A 21476-nucleotide genomic window follows, 5' to 3' on the forward strand; every position below is an offset into this window, starting at 1 on the left:
TTAAACAGCGTTAACCAGTTGATCTTTTTAATGGTGAAGTGTAGTGTTTTCTTCGCGGTACGGACTGAATGTTTAAATATTATGTACGCAGTGCGTGTCTTGTTATAAACAGCGATTATTTCCTTAAACAGCGTTAACCAGTTGATCTTCGTAATGGTGAAGTCTGGTGTTTTCTTCGCGGTACGGACTGGATCCTTAAATATTTGAGCAATCTTTTGATCAGTGGAAGTATTGGGTGTTATAATATTACGAAGGAGCGGGCGGAGGTTGAATGAATTTTGGGCCGGTCTTTTACTTGGATTTTGTTTTTTTTATGCCGTGGATTTTCGCCCGGAGGAAAAAGACATTTGATTCTGTTGGAGAACGTAGCGCACGTCGCAGGGATTTGAATTAGGACGAGAAGTGACAAACGGCAAACATTTCGCGCTTGAATCCTACACAGATAAGTCGAGATATGCATCGTTTCCCATTTCTCGTTTTGTGTTCGCTGTTCAAACAAGGCGCGATGTCCATGTTCTCATCCATTCTTCTCTATTCTGATCCTCATGCATTTTCTTACGCCTTTCTCTCGAATGCACGGATGTAAACAATTGCCGGTTGGTATTCTGAATAAATAATCTTCTCATCTGCATTGTTAAAAAAAATTACGTCTGTGTTTGGAAGTCTAATGGAATTTTTAAAGTCTTTTTTAAGAATTCGTTTTTTAACGTATCTTACGCAGTTATCACACATAATAGTTAATATTAACCATTTTCAATATTTCCTGTATTTTAATATTTGTTTTTACGCTATCTTCTTCGATTATAATAACTCCACTTGGCTCTATCCTAGTTTCGTCATTAAATTTTGTTTATTCATTCCCCTGTGATGACGTCATCCATTTAGCATGTTTCGTTTAGCTTATTTATGGAACATGAATTCATTCTTTGTCACACTAATCCCCCACTTTACATCCATACATCCGGAAGAAACTCAGATTATATCAATTTATACCTTTGATTTTCGTATGGTAGCAAAAGTGTGGAAGCTACGTATTTTTTACTGTTCCGAGATGGAACTTTAGTAATTATAAATTTAGATTTGATGTAGAGTTTGATTGTAACACTTTATTGTTGTCGAGATTATGATTAAAGACGATTTACATTTTATTTATGGACTGTTAATATATATATATATATATATATATATATATATATATATATATATATATATAACGTCGTCAGATGCGAGGTTTTGGTATATTTCTTATTTAATTTGAAGCTGCTTTATATCACGATATTTTGTCTAACATCAGTGTGAAAGAGTGTTACTTCCGATTGTAAAATACAAATTCCAGTTCAGTACAATTCGATTATCGAACGCAAATATCGATGTGACTATTCAAGAGAACTCGAAGGCCACGTCATGTCGTAATCTACTCGCGCCAGTCAGTTGTCTTTTTTCTAAAGCGCAGCGAGTGTTCATTGTCGAAAACTGAAGGATATCTCGTTCTAACTAACTTGCCAGAAACAGCTGAGGGATACATTTATCGATTCTCGTGCGCAAGAGATATCGATAATATCTCGACTGGTGAATCGATCCTGTGACACGGAAAATTTTCACCGGGAAAATAGCAAATGCATTGCGTCGCTGAGCGCGGTGGACATTTTCAAAACTTAATATTATAATTTTTGTTTTTTTGATTTAAATGTAATTTATATTTTGAGGAATATGTGTCGGGAAATGGCTTCGTTACTTTTCGATAATCTCGTTTTATACGGTTTTTGGTACGTATAACGTACTGTTACATACGAGGTGCGATCGGAAAGTTTCTAGACTGCGCCTATAAAAACCCGTACACTTATCTCAGGTATTAAATTCATCCATCACCCTCGAAGTAGTTCCCCTGGGAGTGAACACAACGATTCCAGCGCCGCTGCCAAGCCTGGAAGCATCCCTGGAAATCTTTCTTTGTCAGCCTGTCAAGCACCATCTGCGATTCTGCCTGAATCTCTTCTATCGTCTCAAATCTCCTTCCCTTTAGCTGAATTTTCATCTTTGGGAAGAGGAAGAAGTCACACGGCGAATAAGGAGGGTGCGGGATGACGGCCATGGTGTTTGAGGCCAAAAACTGGCGAACTTTGAGGGCGGTGTGCGCTGGCGCGTTGTCATGACCAAAACGCTCGTAACTAAGAAACAAATGCTAATTCGATGATGCCGGCTGGCACACTGATTCACTATGAATGTAGGCCGCACCCCCTAAAGGCAGAAGCTCGTACTACATCCGGTTCGCCCTCTATTGACACAGTCTTGAAACTTTCCGATCGCACCTCGTACTTAATTGTCGGAATGTCTGTTGAATGTCTGCGAAGCAAGTTGAGTTTGACAATGTTTTGTGTATAATCGTGGGTTACGTTCGCATGTTGGAAAGCAAAGTTTTGTTTGAAATAGTCGCGATAGACTTGCCTCTTCGAGCGCGTTCCCGATGTAATGTGTCTCAGTTTGTCATGTGGGGGAGAGTATGAGAAATTGCACTTCAGTGCCACTTTCACAAACCCATTTTCGGTATTGCCTAGACGCGACGAAGTTAGTTTCATGTGTGACATTGTCAACTGTTGAGTGGAAAAATTGACGCTGAGGCCCTACGAAGTTTTCTATTAACTTTGTTGAAAGCGAAGTGTATGTTTGGTAGACTTGAAAGGGATACTTGAATTGTCTTGTCACAGTGAGTTGTTTTCTTAAGCGGTATACTTTGTGCGTAATGTGACTTCTCAGAAAGTAGGACCGCGGATGCACGTCTTTACCATGGACTTAATTCCTCCTCACATCTGTCTTCAGATGGTCTCTGCGCCTGGACTCACAGGTCAAGTGTCTTTGTTTAGTAGTTAAGAAGCGCCCTTAAATATAAATTGTTATTGATTACGAGTTAGATCGGACAGTTTTCTAAACAAAATGGCTGTCATAAAAAATTGTTCTCGTAGTCTTAGCGCCACAAAAGTAAAGATTCAGAGAGCAAAACTTTCTAGCGTGGACTGTGTTTGATTTTAATTGAATATCCTATAATAATAATAATAATTTATTTACATTCCATGGATCCATAAGACAGTCAGATGACAATAGGATGTAGGAAAAGTCATAATAATAAAAATAATAATAATACAATACATATTATAAAGTACAATTTGTACTATTATATAAATTTCACACAATACAAAACAAAGTATTCACCTGGAGAAATGATAAGCTACAAATAGATCTATCCATTACACACAAGAAAAATTTATCACTTATTTGTAAACAACATAAATTCATTGACAGAGTAAAAGGAGTGTGTAATTAAGTATCTTTTTAATGCTGGTTTAAATTGTGACTTTTTATTTAAAAGACTTGTGAGATTTGATGGTAGACTGTTGAAAATTTTGATTCCTGCATAATACGCACTCTTCTGAAAGCACGAGAGGTTGGCAATTGGTCTATGAAGCCGAACTATCGGATTAAGGTTATTTTGGAAAGTAGTCGTAACAAATAACAGTAATGACAGGAAAATGACGTTAAAATCAAAATAGGAATTATTTATTTTAATCCGTCTGATCACAATATAATTTTTTATTATTTAAAATCGATCAATCGATTTACATTTCGATCAATCGATATTGGAACATGAATGATATTTTATTATCTTAATTATAAGAAATTTTAAATAATAAAAAATTATATTGTGATCAGACGGATTAAAATAAATAATTGTTATAATATTCACAATATGACGCAATTACACTATCTTATCAAAATAGGAGTTCTTAAAAATAACAGTTTACGCGAAGAATTATGCAAAAAAATTATGATAGCTTCTCTTTATCAGTGAAGATACCTGAACAAGGCTGAATACGACGTTTTGTAAGGTGTCAATTGTTTAGCTCATTTGAATTCAAAATGGCACTGAGCTGGCTGACTGGCCAGTTAAAGTAGTTAGCAGTGGGTGCCGTGAATTTAATTAATTAAAGTTAATGTCGTGGCCCGACCAAGGTCTTTCTCGCCTTCAAATTTCCCACAGTGTGGTTCATAATAACAGCAAGGCTGTCGAATGACTTATTCCTAATCAACTTTAAACACATTTCTTGTATCACAACCCACGTCAGAGTCTTGCATTGGCCGCAGACAAGGCGACCTTTATAAAATACGAGGTCTCCGATGTTGTGCAATCCGTTAATTACGTAGTTTATCTGGCCCGAGTCAAGATATTTAAACTACTCACTTTCTTTTCGAAGACTTGTAGATTATTGTGCGACGTTTCGGGTTCTCAAGGCTGCAGCTTTGAACATAACACACAATAACCACTTTCCATGGACGAAACTACAGCAAATTGGGAAGTTTATTTTATTAAATGGTTATTCAATAATATAGCCACGGTGGTCTAGCGGTTAGAACGCTGGCCTTGTAATCCTGGGGTCTAGGGTTCGATTCCCGGCGGTGCCCGAATTTATAACTTGTGTTGGGCAAGGCCGTGGTATAGGCAACACGGGAGTTTTCCTCCGTGGCATCCCAACAATTACTCCATTCACACACAGAAGAAGGCAATGGCAAACCACTTCTGGATCATCTGCCAAGAACGTATATGAACAGGTCCCAGTCCGAGAAAAGGATGGAAGGATCCTGTTCATATGGACCTGTCGTCAGACAGAACACTAAATAATAATAAGATGAGGTGGTCTAGCGGTTAGAACGCTGGCCTTGTAATCCTCGGGGGTCTCGGGTTCGATTCCCGGCGGTGCCCGAATTTATAACTTGTGTTGGGCAAGGCCGTGGTCTAGGCAACACGGAGTTTTCCTCCGTGGCATCCCAACAATTACTCCATTCACACACAGAAGAAGGCAATGGCAAACCACTTCTGGATCATCTGCCAAGAACGTATATGAACAGGTCCCAGTCCGAGAAAAGGATGGAAGGATCCTGTTCATATGGACCTGTCGTCAGACAGAACACTAAATAATAATAAGATGAGGTGGTCTAGCGGTTAGAACGCTGGCCTTGTAATCCTCGGGGGTCTCGGGTTCGATTCCCGGCGGTGCCCGAATTTATAACTTGTGTTGGGCAAGGCCGTGGTCTAGGCAACACGGAGTTTTCCTCCGTGGCATCCCAACAATTACTCCATTCACACACAGAAGAAGGCAATGGCAAACCACTTCTGGATCATCTGCCAAGAACGTATATGAACAGGTCCCAGTCCGAGAAAAGGATGGAAGGATCCTGTTCATATGGACCTGTCGTCAGACAGAACACTACAAATAATAATAATATTCAATAATGTTATTAGGATCAAATAGAGGATGTTAACGAAGTGAGTTAGACGTATAGCACGCATTCAGGAGTAAAGTACAATATTTTTATTTTTACTTCTGGAGGAAAGGACCACTAGGAAAAGTGGCGTGGATGAAAGGATAATATTAAAATGTGTGTATCGGAAATGATGTAGGGGAATGTGAACTGGTTTGTTTTGGATTAAGTTGGGAGCGGTGTTATAAAATACGTCGATGAACGCTGATGAACGGTCTCTGTACAGGTAGGAGCTGTTTGCTTTGGTGCCTTATTTATGTAATTTGTAACTTAATTTGTCTGAAATTCATTTTAACGAGATGTTAAGTGTGTGATAACTGAGTAAATATGCCAAATGTTGTGTGGAAAATTTGAGGAAGGAATAATTTTTGTAAACTTTAGCTCATTGTTTCTCAGCGAGTAAAAAAAAAAAGTTTTTGTAGGGCAGGCGAGGATATCCCCTGCCATCAGGATTTTACAAGAATTTCCAAGACGATATCGAGAGAAAACTTGTATCTTATGGGCTGTGTTCAGAATTGATGTGTCGCAACATTTAGAAGTCAAATGCGTTGTTAGAACATTTAGAGATAGGAGCTAAAGCTTGTTCAGGTCTGTTTTTTTTTAAACTTTATCCGTGTGTGCTACTTTTTCGTTTTAAAATTTTATAGTTTCCCAAACAAAAAAAATTTTTTTTACGTATTTTTAACGTGTGTACTCACGTCAGAATAGTCATTTAGTCACATTTTTTTCTTTGAGTCTGTTCTTGAAATTAAAAGGAGCTTTATAATTTGTATCCTTCACCAAATATTATGGTGATGAAATTAATCAGAGAGAGAGAGAGAGAGCGTGGTAGTTAATGAGAAACTCGTACAGATTTTAATCGGAATTGCAAGATCTTGGCGCAGATGGGACGGTGTGATACTAACCCTTTGATTCTGACGCTCTACGAATTATATAGCGAAGAACCTAGTCCGTACCGCAAAGAAAACGCTTAACTTTACCATTACGAAGATCAGGTGGTTTAAGCTGAGAATAGTTACCACTGAACTTTCGCGCCGTTTCTGTATAAATTCTTTGCAGTCGAGATGCCAACACCCGTTTGCTGTATTCGAATTGAGACTTGTATAATTTTTATGATGAAAATTAAAATTGTACGTCTAGAACAAGTGGAGGGGGGGGGGGCGTGTTTCTGCAGAATGGGAACTCGACAGAAGAGCGTATTATAAAGAGAAAGAAGATTTTTCGTTGTGAGAGTTTTCACATTTTGTTTCCTTCATCTTTCTTCTTATCCGCGTGTTTCTTCGCTTGGCACTTTCGCGCCTTCGCTGAAAATACATCATCTTCAATCCCGCATTCATTATTCATAAGTTTTCACTTTTGTTATATATTTTTTTTGAAACACTCTTTGCTTACCTGGGGGGGAGGGGGGGCGAGTGCTCCTACAAACCCGCAGTGATGTTCGTGATGTACCCTGGTTCGTACATTAATTAACTGTTAACGGTAAATTTAGATATCCTGCGATGGAGAGAGAAAAGGTATCCGGAAGTTGAAGTTTTACCGCGAATTGTCGCCACGTCAGTCCCTGCGATGGAGAGAGAAAAGGTATCCGGAAGTTGAAGTTTTACCGCGAATTGTCGCCACGTCAGTCCCTGCGATGGAGAGAGAAAAGGTATCCGGAAGTTGAAGTTTTACCGCGAATTGTCGCAGTTGGTCGCTGTAGATTCTCTACGTCGTCTAGCTGTGAAAAATGTAGAGTCGCGTATAAACAGGTTGAAAGTAAAAGTACACTCTCTTTGCGAATTTATGAGGTGGATGATGCTAGCGGAATTAGGTCCAGGGTTGTAAATCTTATGTAATGTGCAAGTTTGATCACATAGTTTGGCTCTTTGCTTAATCGGATTGGCCGGAAGATGGTATTATGATATCGAAACGTGTCACCACTAATACTCCGATTCTCTTAAGACCTTAATAAAGTATGTCGAAGGTAATCACAATATATTGGTCGGGGTTGTCCAATTTTTATAGGTGAAATTTATATTTCTGGACAATTCAGAGTAACAATGCACACGACAGTAAACGTCGATTTCTGACCTCTGTGTTGTAACGTCATGTAGTCTGCTAGAAGTTTACCGACGTTTCAGAGATCCTTGCTTGCTGCCATCATCAGGGCGATGAGATTAGCGATGGTCGCTTTGATGATGGAGGCAGCAGGGACCTCTGAAACGTCGGTAAACTTGTACCAGACTACGTGACGTTACAACACAGACGCCGTCCGTATATTTTTAATGCTTGTTAATGTTTGATCAATGATAATCAGATTTAATGTTAAAACCTTATGACTTTATTAACGTTATGGGTCCTGGGTTTGAGTTCTGATGCCTCGGAATGAACGGAGGATGTGACAGGCTCTGCCACAGTGGCTTATTCTGCTTCCCCTGCATCCCTGGGATGACGTGTCTGCCTTCCCTAGTTCTGGGGGTTGATCGTGACAGATCGTATTGATTGGGGTGTGTGGATGAAACCTATACGGACTATAGGCTCTTCCGTAATCACCACTTCTCTGTAATAGCTGATTCTGAGCGCATCTGCCTGGTCTGTAATCAATTTGACTACTCGCGATGAAATATAATGGTGATTTTTTTTTTATTAATGTGACTGAAGTCATTGCTGTGTTTACTACGCTGCAATGATCGGCTGTTCATAGCTTTGTGTAAGGTATTTATTATATTTGTTTAAATCTTGTCAGTCTAATCACAATAAAATTCTTATTAAATATTAAAATATTACTATAATTAACATTTAAAATATTTAAAATATATTATATGATGTTCTCTATCGAAATGTTCGATTTACATTAGAACATCACTTTTTTACACGACATGTTTCGTTTCGAAAAGAACCATCTTCAGGTGTATAAAATTATATAAACTTAAATATAATTTCTTAAATGCAACTTTTAGTCAGATGTTTATCAGATTTCAAATGATGTTTTCTTCCAGATTTTATCGTATTTTTAATATCGTATTCGAAGTTGTTCTGTATATGTACGTCGTGTTTAACATGGTTTTTTGTGGGTGAACGTTTTTAGAACTGAAACGTGTCGTGTAAAAAGTGATGATCTAATGTAAATCGAACATTTCGATAGAGAACATCGTTTAATATATTTTAAATATTTAAATGTTAATTATAGTAATATTTTAATATTTAATAGGAATTTTATTGTGATTAAACTGATAAGATTTAAACAAATATATATTTGTATCTTATATGCGTCATGTTTGTGTTTGATTAAATATATTTATTTTGTACAGTCTATACACAAACGTTTGAAGTGTATTGGTGTTGTAAAAATTATATAATATTAAAACATTTCTCTTCACCAGCCGTCAGACGTACGTTACTCTACATAACATCTCTTGGTATGTTCCTCGTTTACTATTTTTAATATATATTTATACGATTATTTATTTATTTCCTGTCAATTCATACTCATTCCAAGAAAATAATTAAACATTAATTCCACAGATAAATATAACGTCTGACTACAATAAGCAACTTACCATGAAAATGGAAAGATACAAACAGAACTACGGATCATTATAATATATTGCATCAAATATCTAATAGTTTTTAAAATATTTTAAATTGATAAAAACCTGAAGACGACGGTATTACCCGTCGAAACATGTCGTTTTAATAAAAGCGCTAAAAAAATATAATGTAAAATCGTATTTACGATTAAGAGCGCTAATATAATATTTTACACAACAAAATGTTTTAATATTATATAATTTTTACAACACCAATAAACTTCAAACGTTTGTGTATAGACTGTACACAAAATAAATATATTTAAATATATATTTATCACAATATGACGCAACTTTATCATCTCATGTCTTTCTTATAGTTCCTGACAGTGTATGACCCGTCAAAGTTGACGGGAATGAGTATTTTTTTGTGTGTTGAAAAGCAATAAAGCTCGTGTTTCTTTGGTGTTTTCAACCGAGTTATTAAACCTAAATCAAGCCGTTTGTTTTTTAGTTTCGGAAATTGAAGTGGATTAATTTGTTACCTGTTTATCCAGAGATAACCGGGCGAACAGTTAAACTCTTTTTTCCCCTCTGTCAATATTTTCAGTCTTTTGCGTAAAGTGATCGGAATTTTGGTGTTTAACTGTTCGCTAAAGTTCCTAAGCACACTTCTTAAGGATGTAGTAGCTGTTTCGATCGTCAAATTCCACGGCTTTTACAGTACCCAATGGTTCATTACTGCGCTCACAAGATCTCGCCACTCCTCCTTATATCTTCTGTGACCTTTAAACGCGTAATTTCATTTTTTTTTTGTAGGAATGTTCCTCGTTTCTTCCTGCAAACAATTTCTGTTTATTTCTGTCTGTATTTCAGTATTGTGTCTCGGAGCATCTAGAAGGATCTATGTTTATTCTGTGCTTTGATTAAATGTTCTCAAGAATGGGAGATCGTATTAAGCAACATCTCTTACTATCTTATTATTCGTGTAGCATATTACAACTCCCCCCATGAAATTTTATTGTCTGATACGAGTCGAACTATGTGTACGTAATTATTCTTCTACTGGGACAAATAATCTTCATGTGCATGGCCTCGCTTTGATGTCAAGAAAATACTCTCTTATGGAATTCATATTTTTACTCCCGTCATCTGGACAGTTGGTTAGTGTACCCCGTCTTTAACTATCCCTGTCCTCTCTAAACATTTAGCTTTATCCCTGAAGATGACGGCGGTACGTTCCTCCGAAACTTTAAAGCATCCACGTACAAGTACTCTGAAGACCCAACATTGACGTTGAAAGGGCCACAGAGATCTCATTTTCATATTCAGGTTACGTTTTCAGTGTTTCGTCTGTTATTTTGTAGACCGGTTTCATTGTCCGTAGTTTACTGACGGTAACGTTATCAAAATGTCAAAGTCTCGCAAAGATATCTTAAGTTCACAAAAGGCGAGCTCATTAATATTGTCTCATTTCTTATGGAATCACATTTTGTAGTAATTTAACAACTGAGACCCCCCTCTTGATAATGACTAAAGCTGTTCCTGTGATTTGTTAGTGAACTGAACGCGTCTCCCTCAGCGATGCTGTAATATCGCTAATGAGAAATGAGTCCTCTTATTGTGATATCGAATGAAGAGCGGTTTAAGTCGTGTGTTCGCGGTTAGAACCATCATCAGACTAACAAATGTCGGATGGTAGCGTGGTTGACCATTTGCTCTTACAGGATTTTGGGCCTTATGGGATAATACAAAATGCCGTTCTCCCAAGGTTAAGAGCAGAATTAAAAATTTCGATGGAACACAGCAAGACCCAGGCCAGCTTTTCTCCATATCACATCGCTCGCAACTTCTCCACTTAAGATTATCTTCGACAGAGAAGGACGAGCGAGCACTGCATGGGAACCTTTGTGGTCTTAAACGTAATCTCTTGTTTCCATGCTGGATATTGTGTAGTACAGATTGAAATGTTTTTTAGATTTTATTTTCGACGCCAAGAAAACAAATTCTACCCGGTTTATTTATTTAGGTGTTGGTTTATCTTGTACGTGTTTACAGTTCAACTCATTTTTAGAGACCGAATTAACAGGGAGTTTAACGAGAAGCGGGCGTATTAATTACTAGATAACGTCTCCTGGTAAAGTCTTGGCAGCCTTTTGAAGAATGAAGGAACGCGTAGGATGGAAGGTCTCTGAGGTCGCTTAACACACTCTTCCTGTGACCGGAAGTCGGGCATAAACAAACTTCGCTGTTTCTAATACGTCCTTTGATCAGGTTAGAGTAAATCAACCCACGTGCTTGTGTGGGTACTGGGATGCGGTAGGCATTTTTGTACGGTTCTTACATTAAGCGGTGGAATCTTGAGATCCGTCACTGCCAGTCTTAGTTGTTGCCAACTAAACAGAATTTTATTGCCTTCGTTTTTAGATTTCACTTTTATTTTTCTGTGTACTTGTTCGAGAGAAGAGAGTAAAATGAAGAATCTTGTGTGTATTTTAAGTTTCTTGTTCGTGGATGTAATTGTTCACGTTTACTTACGTAAACAGACGTAGTAAGCCATGTCGCAGACACACAAGTGAACACATTTGATTGATTAGCCGTCTTAATAACACAGCTGGTCTGTTTTTGACTGTTTTTAAGAATTCAGTCCGTACCGCAAAGAAAACAGGGCGTGTACATTGCAATACAGAAGTAATTAGTAATTTATGTCTGAGGGGGAAATAATTTAATCTGAGAATCGTAAGAAATATATTAATTCGCTGTAGGAAAAACGTTCAGGGTCACTGAAAGTTAAATAAGGTGGTATATATTGTTACCATTTGGCTTTGGAGTTAATGTTGATGTAATAACATTTTGTATTTCTACAACAAGACGCAGGCAATGTAGACAGTTTGGTTTATTTCTGTTTGTTCCAGCAGTAGACGGGCGGCTAGCGAGTTGCTATTTCACGATTTTTAACTACCATTCCTTTTCGCACTCCAAACCGAGAACCTAACCTAGTGTACTGAAACCTTGCAGGGAAGTATTTTTGGGACAGTAAATATTTGTTCAGCTGAAAAAAATTGAATTCTTAAATATTATTTAGACGATTTTGAAGCTAAAATACACTTATGCCATTGCTTCAATTCTAATCTGTCTGCCTTCCCAACTTATTGAACGTCGTACGTCATCCTTATTCCTCTAGACCAGTGGTTTTCAACCTGGGGTACACGCGACATCTTAGGGGGCACGTGAAATTTAAAAAAAAAATATATTTTATGATAAACACTGAATAATCAGTAATGTAATTTATTTAATTTATTTTAGATGTAGATTATATATTATGTATAACTTGAATTATACACCAACAACTTTGGGGGTACAAAGTTGGAAGAGAAATTATATCTGGGGGTACGCGAACCAAAAAGGTTGAATACCACTGCTCTAGAGGGACGAACGGGCACTGCCTGGGAACCTTTGTAGCAAAAATAAGTCTTTTTCCCCCCTCGTTAACAGTTGTATCTGTTACCACTCTCCCACATATTATTTTCTCCACTGTTTCATTGGTTCGGCTTCGATCCATTTTTATCAAATTTGAAGCGTGGTCTACCTAGATGTCATCTGGGGTTTGCGTTACACCAATTTTCAAAGTACGACGTTTTGCTCTTGAAGAGGGTGTGAAAAAGAGTGTATTTATGATTGTGGCTAATTTCCTCTGGCCATCTTCCCGTGTCGTGTTAGAGCTTCGTCTGACAGCTGTCTTTAACGTCTGCACACACACACAGAAAAGACACCGAAATGTCGAAGAAAAACGATTCTCCGATGTTCGTAGCGCAGTTCTGTTGTTAGAGAGCCTTTATTCTGTTGGTTAGCTCCATCGTAACTTCCGTTTGCTGTTCGCAATTAGATTTTTGTAGAGCGAATCGAAGAATGAGGGTGGGATGAGGAAGTCGCTGTCGGACGTAGCGGAACTGGACAGCCTAAGCCTTTAAGGCTCAGCGGCGATCTTACATTTACCACTCGATTTAACATTTAGTGACTCTTGTGTGTTTTTTTACCCCCACGGCGTGTTTATGGGCTCGTGTGTTATTTATATACATTTCTGCTAGCCACATTGTAATTTGTAGTCACTCCATGGAGTACAGTCATTCTTGAGGAGATGAAATTACGTCATGTTATTCAATACAAGATGAATTTTCATCGCAGTGTTCCTGAGCCAAATTAATCCAATCTATACTCTACAAAACCTGTTTTACTTATATCCATTTTAATATTATCTCCGATCTGCGTGTATATATTCACAGTGGTGTCTTCCGTTCTGGCTTTTTTTGGTTAATCCCATATTTTATTAATGCACCTCCCATCTCACCCTAATAATATTTGATAAAGATTGTTCTATGATTTTCTCACCTGGGGTCTCGGGTTCGATTCCCGGCGGTGCCCGAATTTATAACTTGTGTTGGGCAAGGCCGTGGTCTAGGCAACACGGAGTTTTCCTCCGTGGCATCCCAACAATTACTCCATTCACACACAGAAGAAGGCAATGGCAAACCACTTCTGGATCATCTGCCAAGAACGTATATGAACAGGTCCCAGTCCGAGAGAAGGATGGAAGGATCCTGTTCATATGGACCTGTCGTCAGACAGAACACTAATAATAAAAAACATTCTTCCAAGTTCATCGTCGTCTTCGTATTAGACCTTGTTTAACGTATTCGTTTATGTACGCGTGGATAAACAAACATTCAGGACTGTTGGTGGGTTTTTTTTTGTAAAACTTTTTGTGATATTCTATCGAATACGTAGCATTGTGTACTGTAATAAATTCAAAATTGAAGAATGCTGTCTTCGGGGTTGTTGCTATGCCAGACTACACAGCGGAACAACCCAGAAGACAGCCATCTTCTGTGAAAACCTCAAATCGTGTTCAAGAAATCAGTACCAACAGTTCAAATGGCGTAGTTAAAATTACTTGTCGCTGTTATGTGAATAAATAGGGAAAGGTTTCGATGTTGGCCTTCTGGGGTATGACGCTGTGCGTATTTGAAGCTAGGCGTCACCTCAGCGTCATAACCCAGAAGGCCAACATCGAAACCTCGCAACACCGCGAGAATCTAAAATCTCATATACTAGAAATGGCTTCATCTGTGCGTCACCTGCGGTAATGCGAGCGGCGAAGTCAAAGCTTGTCCATTTCTGTAGAAACAGTTGACAGTCTTCTCCCGTCCTGTTCCTGGTGTCAGAGCGTAATTCCATGGCGATATGATCATTTGTGACTCATGTGGTATTGTCTGTTGTGTGCAGTTCAATGTTGGCTATTCATGTGGTTTGTTTGCATTGTTCTCACGGAAGCACTTAGTATTCGTCTGATTATTCAGACTGCACATTCGAGCAGGAATTTGAGCCATGAATGCGAGAGTTTAGTGAAAATGCCCGCATGTGGCTACCGTATGTGCGTTACTATCAGACCGAAAAACATCGTGCTGATTTTATTTTTAAACTTTATGGAGACTGGATTTTTGTTGGCTTAGGGCAGGGACCGGCGGAGGGCTTTTGTTAAAACTGTGATGAACCTTCTGATTCTGTTATCGATAGTACGTTATAACAGTCAGTAAGTCAGAGGTGTTCTGGGGGACACGTTGTATATTTTTTCATAACGTGTTACGTGTTTCGTAATTTTTGCTGATGGCTAGGTTACGTACAGCCAGCCGTATTATATTTTTGTGTTTTTATTTTTTTTTTTTACGTATAAGACGCAAAACTTCCCTTGTGCATTTTTTTTTCCTTGACTGAAGTGATAGAGAAGGTGCTTCAATTTCCGCTGAGCTTGAAAACTTTTATTGCTACTTAGGGAAATAGGTAACTGAAGAACAGAGCGGGCAAGAGTTATGAAAAGTTTTGGGGAAAACTGTCTGTTGAGCGGAAAATTGAAGAAGATTGCTTATTTTTTCAAGATAACTGGAATCATTCCACACACACACACACACTACATTTCCAAGTACGCATTTCAAAGGGAATTTTTATTTGTTTCAGTTGGCATTTGTTACTCGTGGCGCCACAAGCGTTGCGGGAATAGTGAAAGCCTACAGTTTTCTTTTCCGTCTGCACGTCATTTGTTTTTAATTCACATGGAATTAGTATGTTATTGCTGAAGAGTCAACACCAGTTTTTACAATTACGCTAATTATAGTACTTTCTTTCTGACAACTTTCTAATATGTACAATGTTTATAATGCAACGTGTCTGTTTAGTCTGCGCACGCGCAAGGCCATTTGCGCATTTATATTTGGTAATATGCAGTGCAATTTTATTTATAATTTCTGGGATCTAGAATGAGTTTTTCGCAATTGGGTAAACAGAGTGTGTACGTAACAATGGAGCGAACGCTGTCGTGCGGAATGTATAACTGATGAATATCGGCTATGCCGTGCCGTTGCATGTACCGAGCCGTGACGAGCCGCTCCAAAATGATTTATGGAGTACATACGCCAGGTAAACCGACGCGGAAAGTTTTAGGACGCGGATAATTCAGCGCAGAGATAAAAAGGGGACTCTCATAGTATATTTTGCGTTCCTTATAGCCCCTGTTTTCTTAATATCCGTTTTAATATTGTCTTCGAATTACTGGAATTTCGTTATAACTAATTATTAGTCGTAATGTTTTGTCGTCCTAATCAGAATTCCATGCTGGAAGGTTTAATTCCATACCCAATTCCGTGGTTACAGAGACTTAGAAAACATCTCATTTCGCGTTCTTGCCTGGAATCTGTAGTTCAAGGTCATTTTTGGTAACACGAACAGATTGTCTCAAGTGTTCGAGGAATTTGAAACTGTGACAGTTGGGTTTTCGGATTGACAAAGAGACGTTTTCATGTTTCAGCGTGGCTCCGACGAACTGCTGTCCCAGAGTGGCGCTGTGAGCAATGGTTCAGTGATGAGTCCACAGCCAAATCACTCGGACAACAACAATGACGCCAAAAAGGTGAGTCTGCACCGTTTATTGCCGGTCGATTACTAAATTATTGATGTCATTGACCCCTGTGCTCTGAATACTGCGAAGTTATTTGGCGACTGTGCCGTTGGCACGGCTCGGACTTATGCTCTTTCCGCGATCACTGCGTCTGTTGCCGAGATTCTCAGTCGAAGCGGCACAGCTGGAAAATATCCTCACATATTTTTTTTAACTTTTCAAGTATTCTTTACGCAGAGACTGAATTTTGACGCTAAAATTCACCCAAATTTCCTAAAAAGGCTTTCTTGTAACCTGGTAATCGTGTTGTGAGGATTGATTTACTACGGGATATTTTAAGTCACAATTCAGCGAACCATTTAACGAGTTTAAAACTTTATAAACTGGCATTATTGAAGCTTCTTAAGTTTCTCGTTTTCTCACTTTAAAACTCTCGTTTGCTGTACACGTTTTTAACACAGCATTCACGAATTTAAAAATCGAAGAAGCTTTAAACAGACCGAACGCGTCAGAATTGCTACACTCTGCATACGTATCCTAACGTTTTGACGTTGTAATTGTCGATATTCATATTTTAATAACCCACGATCGACGTTTCGGCACGTAAAATACGAGGTATGCGTTCCCATTTGTGTTCTGAATGATATAAACGCGAAATAAATTAATTATTATGGTATTGATTCGTACTAAATGTTCTCAAGCGGGTTTAATGTCGTTCCGCCATGAAAGCATTAATCGCTGCTTTGAATTCGCCGTTGCCAGTGCATGGTTCTAGCATATTGCACCTCGTGGTCTCTTGGCTTCCCACGATCGTCGGGCGCTGTGTCGTGCCATCATGACGGTCTCTCGCGGAGAAAAGAGCCTGGCGGGCTGCCTACGCTACCCCAATTTGGTTATCGAGCGTCCATTTGTACGAAGTGAACGGTGAAGTGTTGTGCTTTCTTTGAGGTACGGACTGAATTCTTAAATACGATTTAGATTATCTTCCGTCAAAATTTACCCCCCTCCCCTCAGTAGGAACTTCTAAATTATGTATTAAACTTCCAAATTAATAGCCTCAGCTTTCTCTAATACAAAATTTCAAAATTCCTTCTTTTCTGCAAATTATCGCACTAACGTCTTCACTCTTATTTTATCCTTAACAGAAGGACGAGCGGGCATTGCCTGGGGACCTTCTAACTATAAGATGCTCTTCCCCCCCCCCCCCGAAATTGAAGTGTCTCTCACTTCTCCTCCCACCAATTCTCTCTCTCTCTCTCTCGCTCTCTCTCTCTCTCTCTCTCTGATTCCTGATTCGATGTTTTCAACTCGTGTTTTAAGTATTTAATCGATCTCTATAAAGCTGTTCCTGGAAGATTTCCGTGGTCTGTCTCAGTTTTGGCATTCTTTGTAATGGAAAATCTCACTCTTAAAACATAGACTCGGACATATTTCGTGATCAGTAAGAAAATTTTAACGCGAAACATGTTTGACTTCAACCCTTACAGAGTACTAAAGGTACGATGTACGCGCCATCTTTGTAAACACGTGGTCAATATGGCGACTGAAAACTTCGCGCGCGTTTTACATCTGTTTGTTTAGACTGTAACTCGATTTAATGTAGAATAGTAAACCGACTTGAACGTAAATAACACGTTTAAAAGTTTAATTTTGTAATTTTATTTGAATATTTTCAACTACTCTCGACACTTTGTTTTGTTTTTTTTTTGCATACGTGTTTTGGTCTAAATCGTCCAACGTCAGTGACTTATCCATCCGCCATCGAATGAACATCATTAGTTATAATTTCTTTGATTTTTTCCCCTCATAGTTTCAGAAATTGGTCTTGTTTCAGTTTTTAAGCATAAGGCAACCTAACTTGAAAGCTCCGTTCGAAAGCCCGGACTGTACCTCGCCATTCTAATTTAACTGGTACTGTGCCCGTGGGTGTGAACTCCAGTTGTCTGCTGTTTTACGGGCAAGCTGAATTTCTGTTAAATAATTTAGCGATCGTGTCGAAATTGTCTCTCTGGCTGAACCGTTAACATCAACCCAGCTCAAAGTTCACGGAATAATTTGTGGAAGTCAATGACGAACCAAGGACACATCGTCTGCAAATTTTTTTTGTACTGACATTGGACTTCGGGATTTGTCTCTTGTATGTTCTTAAATCGAATAAGACAGGGATTTGCCAAGTGAAATTAAACTAGCGGAATTAATTACAACCGGTAGATGATGAATAAATATTCAGGATACGTATTTGAAGTTACGTGACGTGGAATTTAAGTTAAGCGTTCTTTTAAGTCTTTCAGGAAAATGTCTTGGTGATGTATCTTGATGGATATTCTATAAAATCTGACTCTGGTGAAGGAATTTTCAACGTAGGCTAAAGCCTTCCAGGTTGTCAGCCATAAGTGGAAAGCAAGATTTGTAGGATTGGGAGTCTGTTTTATAATTTCTACGAGGAAGCTTTTGATTAAAAGTGGTTTGCTGTTGGGGGCGTATCTTACCCCTAAATAGCGATGATTAGATGAAACAGTTGAGGTATGGTTTACGTCATCACCCCAGAATTCTACTAAAAGTCATTTACGTTCTGGGGTGTTTTGAAGTTACGTTGTAGAGTGTTTGCATGAAACTTTAAGTTGCGCGACTTTGAAGTTTCGTCAGAGTTTAGCAGAGGTATCTTAGCAGTATTTTGTAGGATTTCCCTCCGCAAACTTTTGTTGGCATGATTTTAGATCGCCTGCCAGGGTTAGTTTAAATATAAATGCACTGCATTGCCGTGGACAGACGTCGAAGTTGTGCTTCGGTTTATCTCGTGTAACTTTGGTTAATTCTTGGAAGTGTGAAGGCGGAAACGCGCACGGACGTGTTCGCGCATGCGTAGTACTACGTAGTTTATGTTTGAATTGTTTTTTTTTGTCCACCTGTCGAGGACTCGTACAGTTTCTTAACCCTTTTCCTGGTACCCTCCAGGTTGCCCCCCTGTTCCGTCAACTGTTCGGGGAGTCTGCGTTCTCAGCATCCCGTCAACACGAACAATTTCTTGTCAGAGCAAATTGTCGTAGTCTGTGCTCCTGACGTCGTCAGAATCGATTCGGAGTAGATGGATGTTCGCAAATACCAGCGACCTGTGACTTTGAACTACGCATTCTCGATGTGAAATGGGTACCGAGGACTCTTTTGCAGGTTGTGAAGATGTGAATCGTGGGGTAGAACACTTGAATGTGCCAGTGTTTCTCTGCGCACGGGCGATTGTGCTATGGGGGTTTCTGTTCAGCTGAATCCGGAAGCAGACTTTTTGGTATCTCGGTGTGGTCTGACTATCTGCTAGGTCTCAAAAGGAACTCGCTGTTTGGTCTTCGCGTTTTTCTTCGCCGCACAGAACTTTTATTCCGGTCTAGCGGTTAGAACGCTGGCCTTGTAATCCTGGGGTCCCGGGTTCGATTCCCGGCGGTGCCCGAATTTATAACTTGTGTTGGGCAAGGCCGTGGTCTAGGCAACACGGAGTTTTCCTCCGTGGCATCCCAACAATTACTCCATTCACACACAGAAGAAGGCAATGGCAAACCACTTCTGGATCATCTGCCAAGAACGTATATGAACAGGTCCCAGTCCGAGAAAAGGATGGAAGGATCCTGTTCATATGGACCCGTCCTCAGACAGAACACTAAATAATAATAAAAAATGTTTACACATGGAAATTTTGGGAAATATTTACGGAATCATTCCAGGATCGGGTTTGAAATTCAGCTGTTTTCTTCGACATTTTAAAGTTGTTTTTTTAAGAACAAAAAACTTTTTCCACGCCAAGGTAGGCCTAGTGGAATGTTTTTTTTTCCTGGAAAGAAAGTCATTATTACGCATCGGCTTTTGAACGTATGGAATCTATTTGTTACACGTTTTTCAATCCTTTTATATGACAGAATTTTCTAGATTCAAATGGCGAATATCATATTTCGATTTTCAGTCTCCCCAAACTCTTGTACAGATAGTATTAAGCGTTCCAATCAAGTTTACGTCGGCCTATTGAAAGAATCTCGACAAAACCTAGAAATAACTTTGTTGAACTCAATTTGGAACGGTGTTGTACTTGTCGACCTTGGCAGCGCCATTTTATATACTCGAATGGTTCCTTCCCAACATTTTATTTCTTTTTATTTGAAAGGGAGACTTTGTATTGTGCTGTTGGCGCATTGGAGTCGATATTCGAGCTATTTCTGGGTTTGGCCTGCGGTGTTATCAGCTGTACACTGTCCTTGAGCTCTCGCAAGATTTCATTACATTCTCACAGCCCCCTCGAGGGAAAGTGAAAGGTTTGCCATCTAGCGGCATCCATTCCACCTGTTGGATCATTGTTCGTTCGATCACGACACACGCGCGTGTTGAGTCCCTCTTGCGTCATCTTCTGAAATAATTATTATGATCGCGTCCTGGAACGCGAAAGCCCAACCCGTTAATAACCCCGAGCGGACGGATTTCTTGTCTCGTGTTTGTCGATGGTCGATCAGCCATGCTGTGGTTGTGCCCTGAACTTGGCGCGTGTTTAATACGCGCGATATACGAGGTGCGATCGGAAAGTTTCAAGACTGCGCGTATAAAAACCCGTACACTTATCTCAGGTATTAAATTCATCCATCACCCTCGAAGTAGTTCCCCTGGGAGTGAACACAACGATCCCAGCGCCCCTGCCAAGCCTGAAAGCATCCTTGGAAATCTTTCTTTGTCAGCCTGTCAAGCACCATCTGCGATTCTGCCTGAATCTCTTCTATCGTCTCAAATCTCCTTCCCTTTAGCTGAATTTTCATCTTTGGGAAGAGGAAGAAGTCACACGGAGCTTAGAAAGGAAGTTGGGGTCGGTTCTTGCAAGATCTTTGAGCTCCTGACAAACGAGAAGTCGATTCTGCTTCTGGTCCTCAGACAGGATGCGTCGCATGTGGAGTTCTTCCTTTAGAATCAGCTGACAGGTCCCATAGCCTATCCCAACAATGTCGCACAAGTCGTTGATGGTACGACGTCGATCTTCGTAACATTTTCGGGCGTTGTGCTCGAAGATGGTCGTCCAGAACGCTCGTCATCATCGACAGAGGTTCGGCCATTTTTAAAACGTGAATGCCACACAAAAGTTTGTGCACGACCCATTGCGGACTCCCCAAATGCTTGCTTTAGCATTTCATAGGTTTCCGTAGCCGTTTTGGCGAGTCTTTGGCAAGAGATTCAGGCAGAATCGCAGATGGTGCTCGACAGGCTGACAAAGAAAGATTTCCAGGGATGCTTCCAGGCTTGGCAGCGGCGCTGGGATCGTTGTGTTCACTCCCAGGGGAACTACTTCGAGGGTGATGGGTGAATTTAATACCTGAGATAAGTGTACGGGTTTTTATACGCGCAGTCTTGAAACCTTCCGATCGCACCGCGTATGTTGAAAGTTCAGTTGTCGGTGTGCCATTTTACTTACATACTTTTTATCGTCTTTATTTTCGAATTCCCGAAACGTCCATTTCACGAAATATACAGTAGTAATATTCCAAGATAATTGTGACGCACTGTTAAGTTAATTTTGTTTCGGTCTTGTGCATAGAACGATAGATAGATCTTGATCCTCAGCTGATTTCAAACTTCCTGTTGATTCGATACATTTTAATGTCCCAGTCACAATTATAGCGATTTTCGAGATTAATGCAGTGCTCGAGATGTATCGATTAATCGTTTCGTAAGTTGTTCAGCGA

General features: G+C 39.4%; 1 protein-coding gene across 12 annotated transcripts in view; it reads left to right on the forward strand.

The window, feature by feature from the left end:
- Positions 1-21476, forward strand: part of heph (polypyrimidine tract-binding protein 1 heph) — a 543355-nt gene that overhangs the window by 417237 nt on the left and 104642 nt on the right. For all 12 annotated transcript variants that reach the window (XM_087359360.1, XM_022061198.2, XM_087359361.1 and 9 more), the window contains one exon: positions 15682-15783. In XM_087359360.1, coding sequence (XP_087215486.1) covers positions 15682-15783 — 102 coding nt within the window. The remainder of the gene's footprint in view (positions 1-15681; positions 15784-21476) is intronic.

The sequence above is a fragment of the Zootermopsis nevadensis genome, unplaced genomic scaffold (assembly GCF_977971745.1).
Source record: "Zootermopsis nevadensis isolate Lab colony 2312 unplaced genomic scaffold, Znev_1.0 Znev_ptg000031l, whole genome shotgun sequence".
Taxonomy (NCBI): domain Eukaryota; kingdom Metazoa; phylum Arthropoda; class Insecta; order Blattodea; family Termopsidae; genus Zootermopsis; species Zootermopsis nevadensis.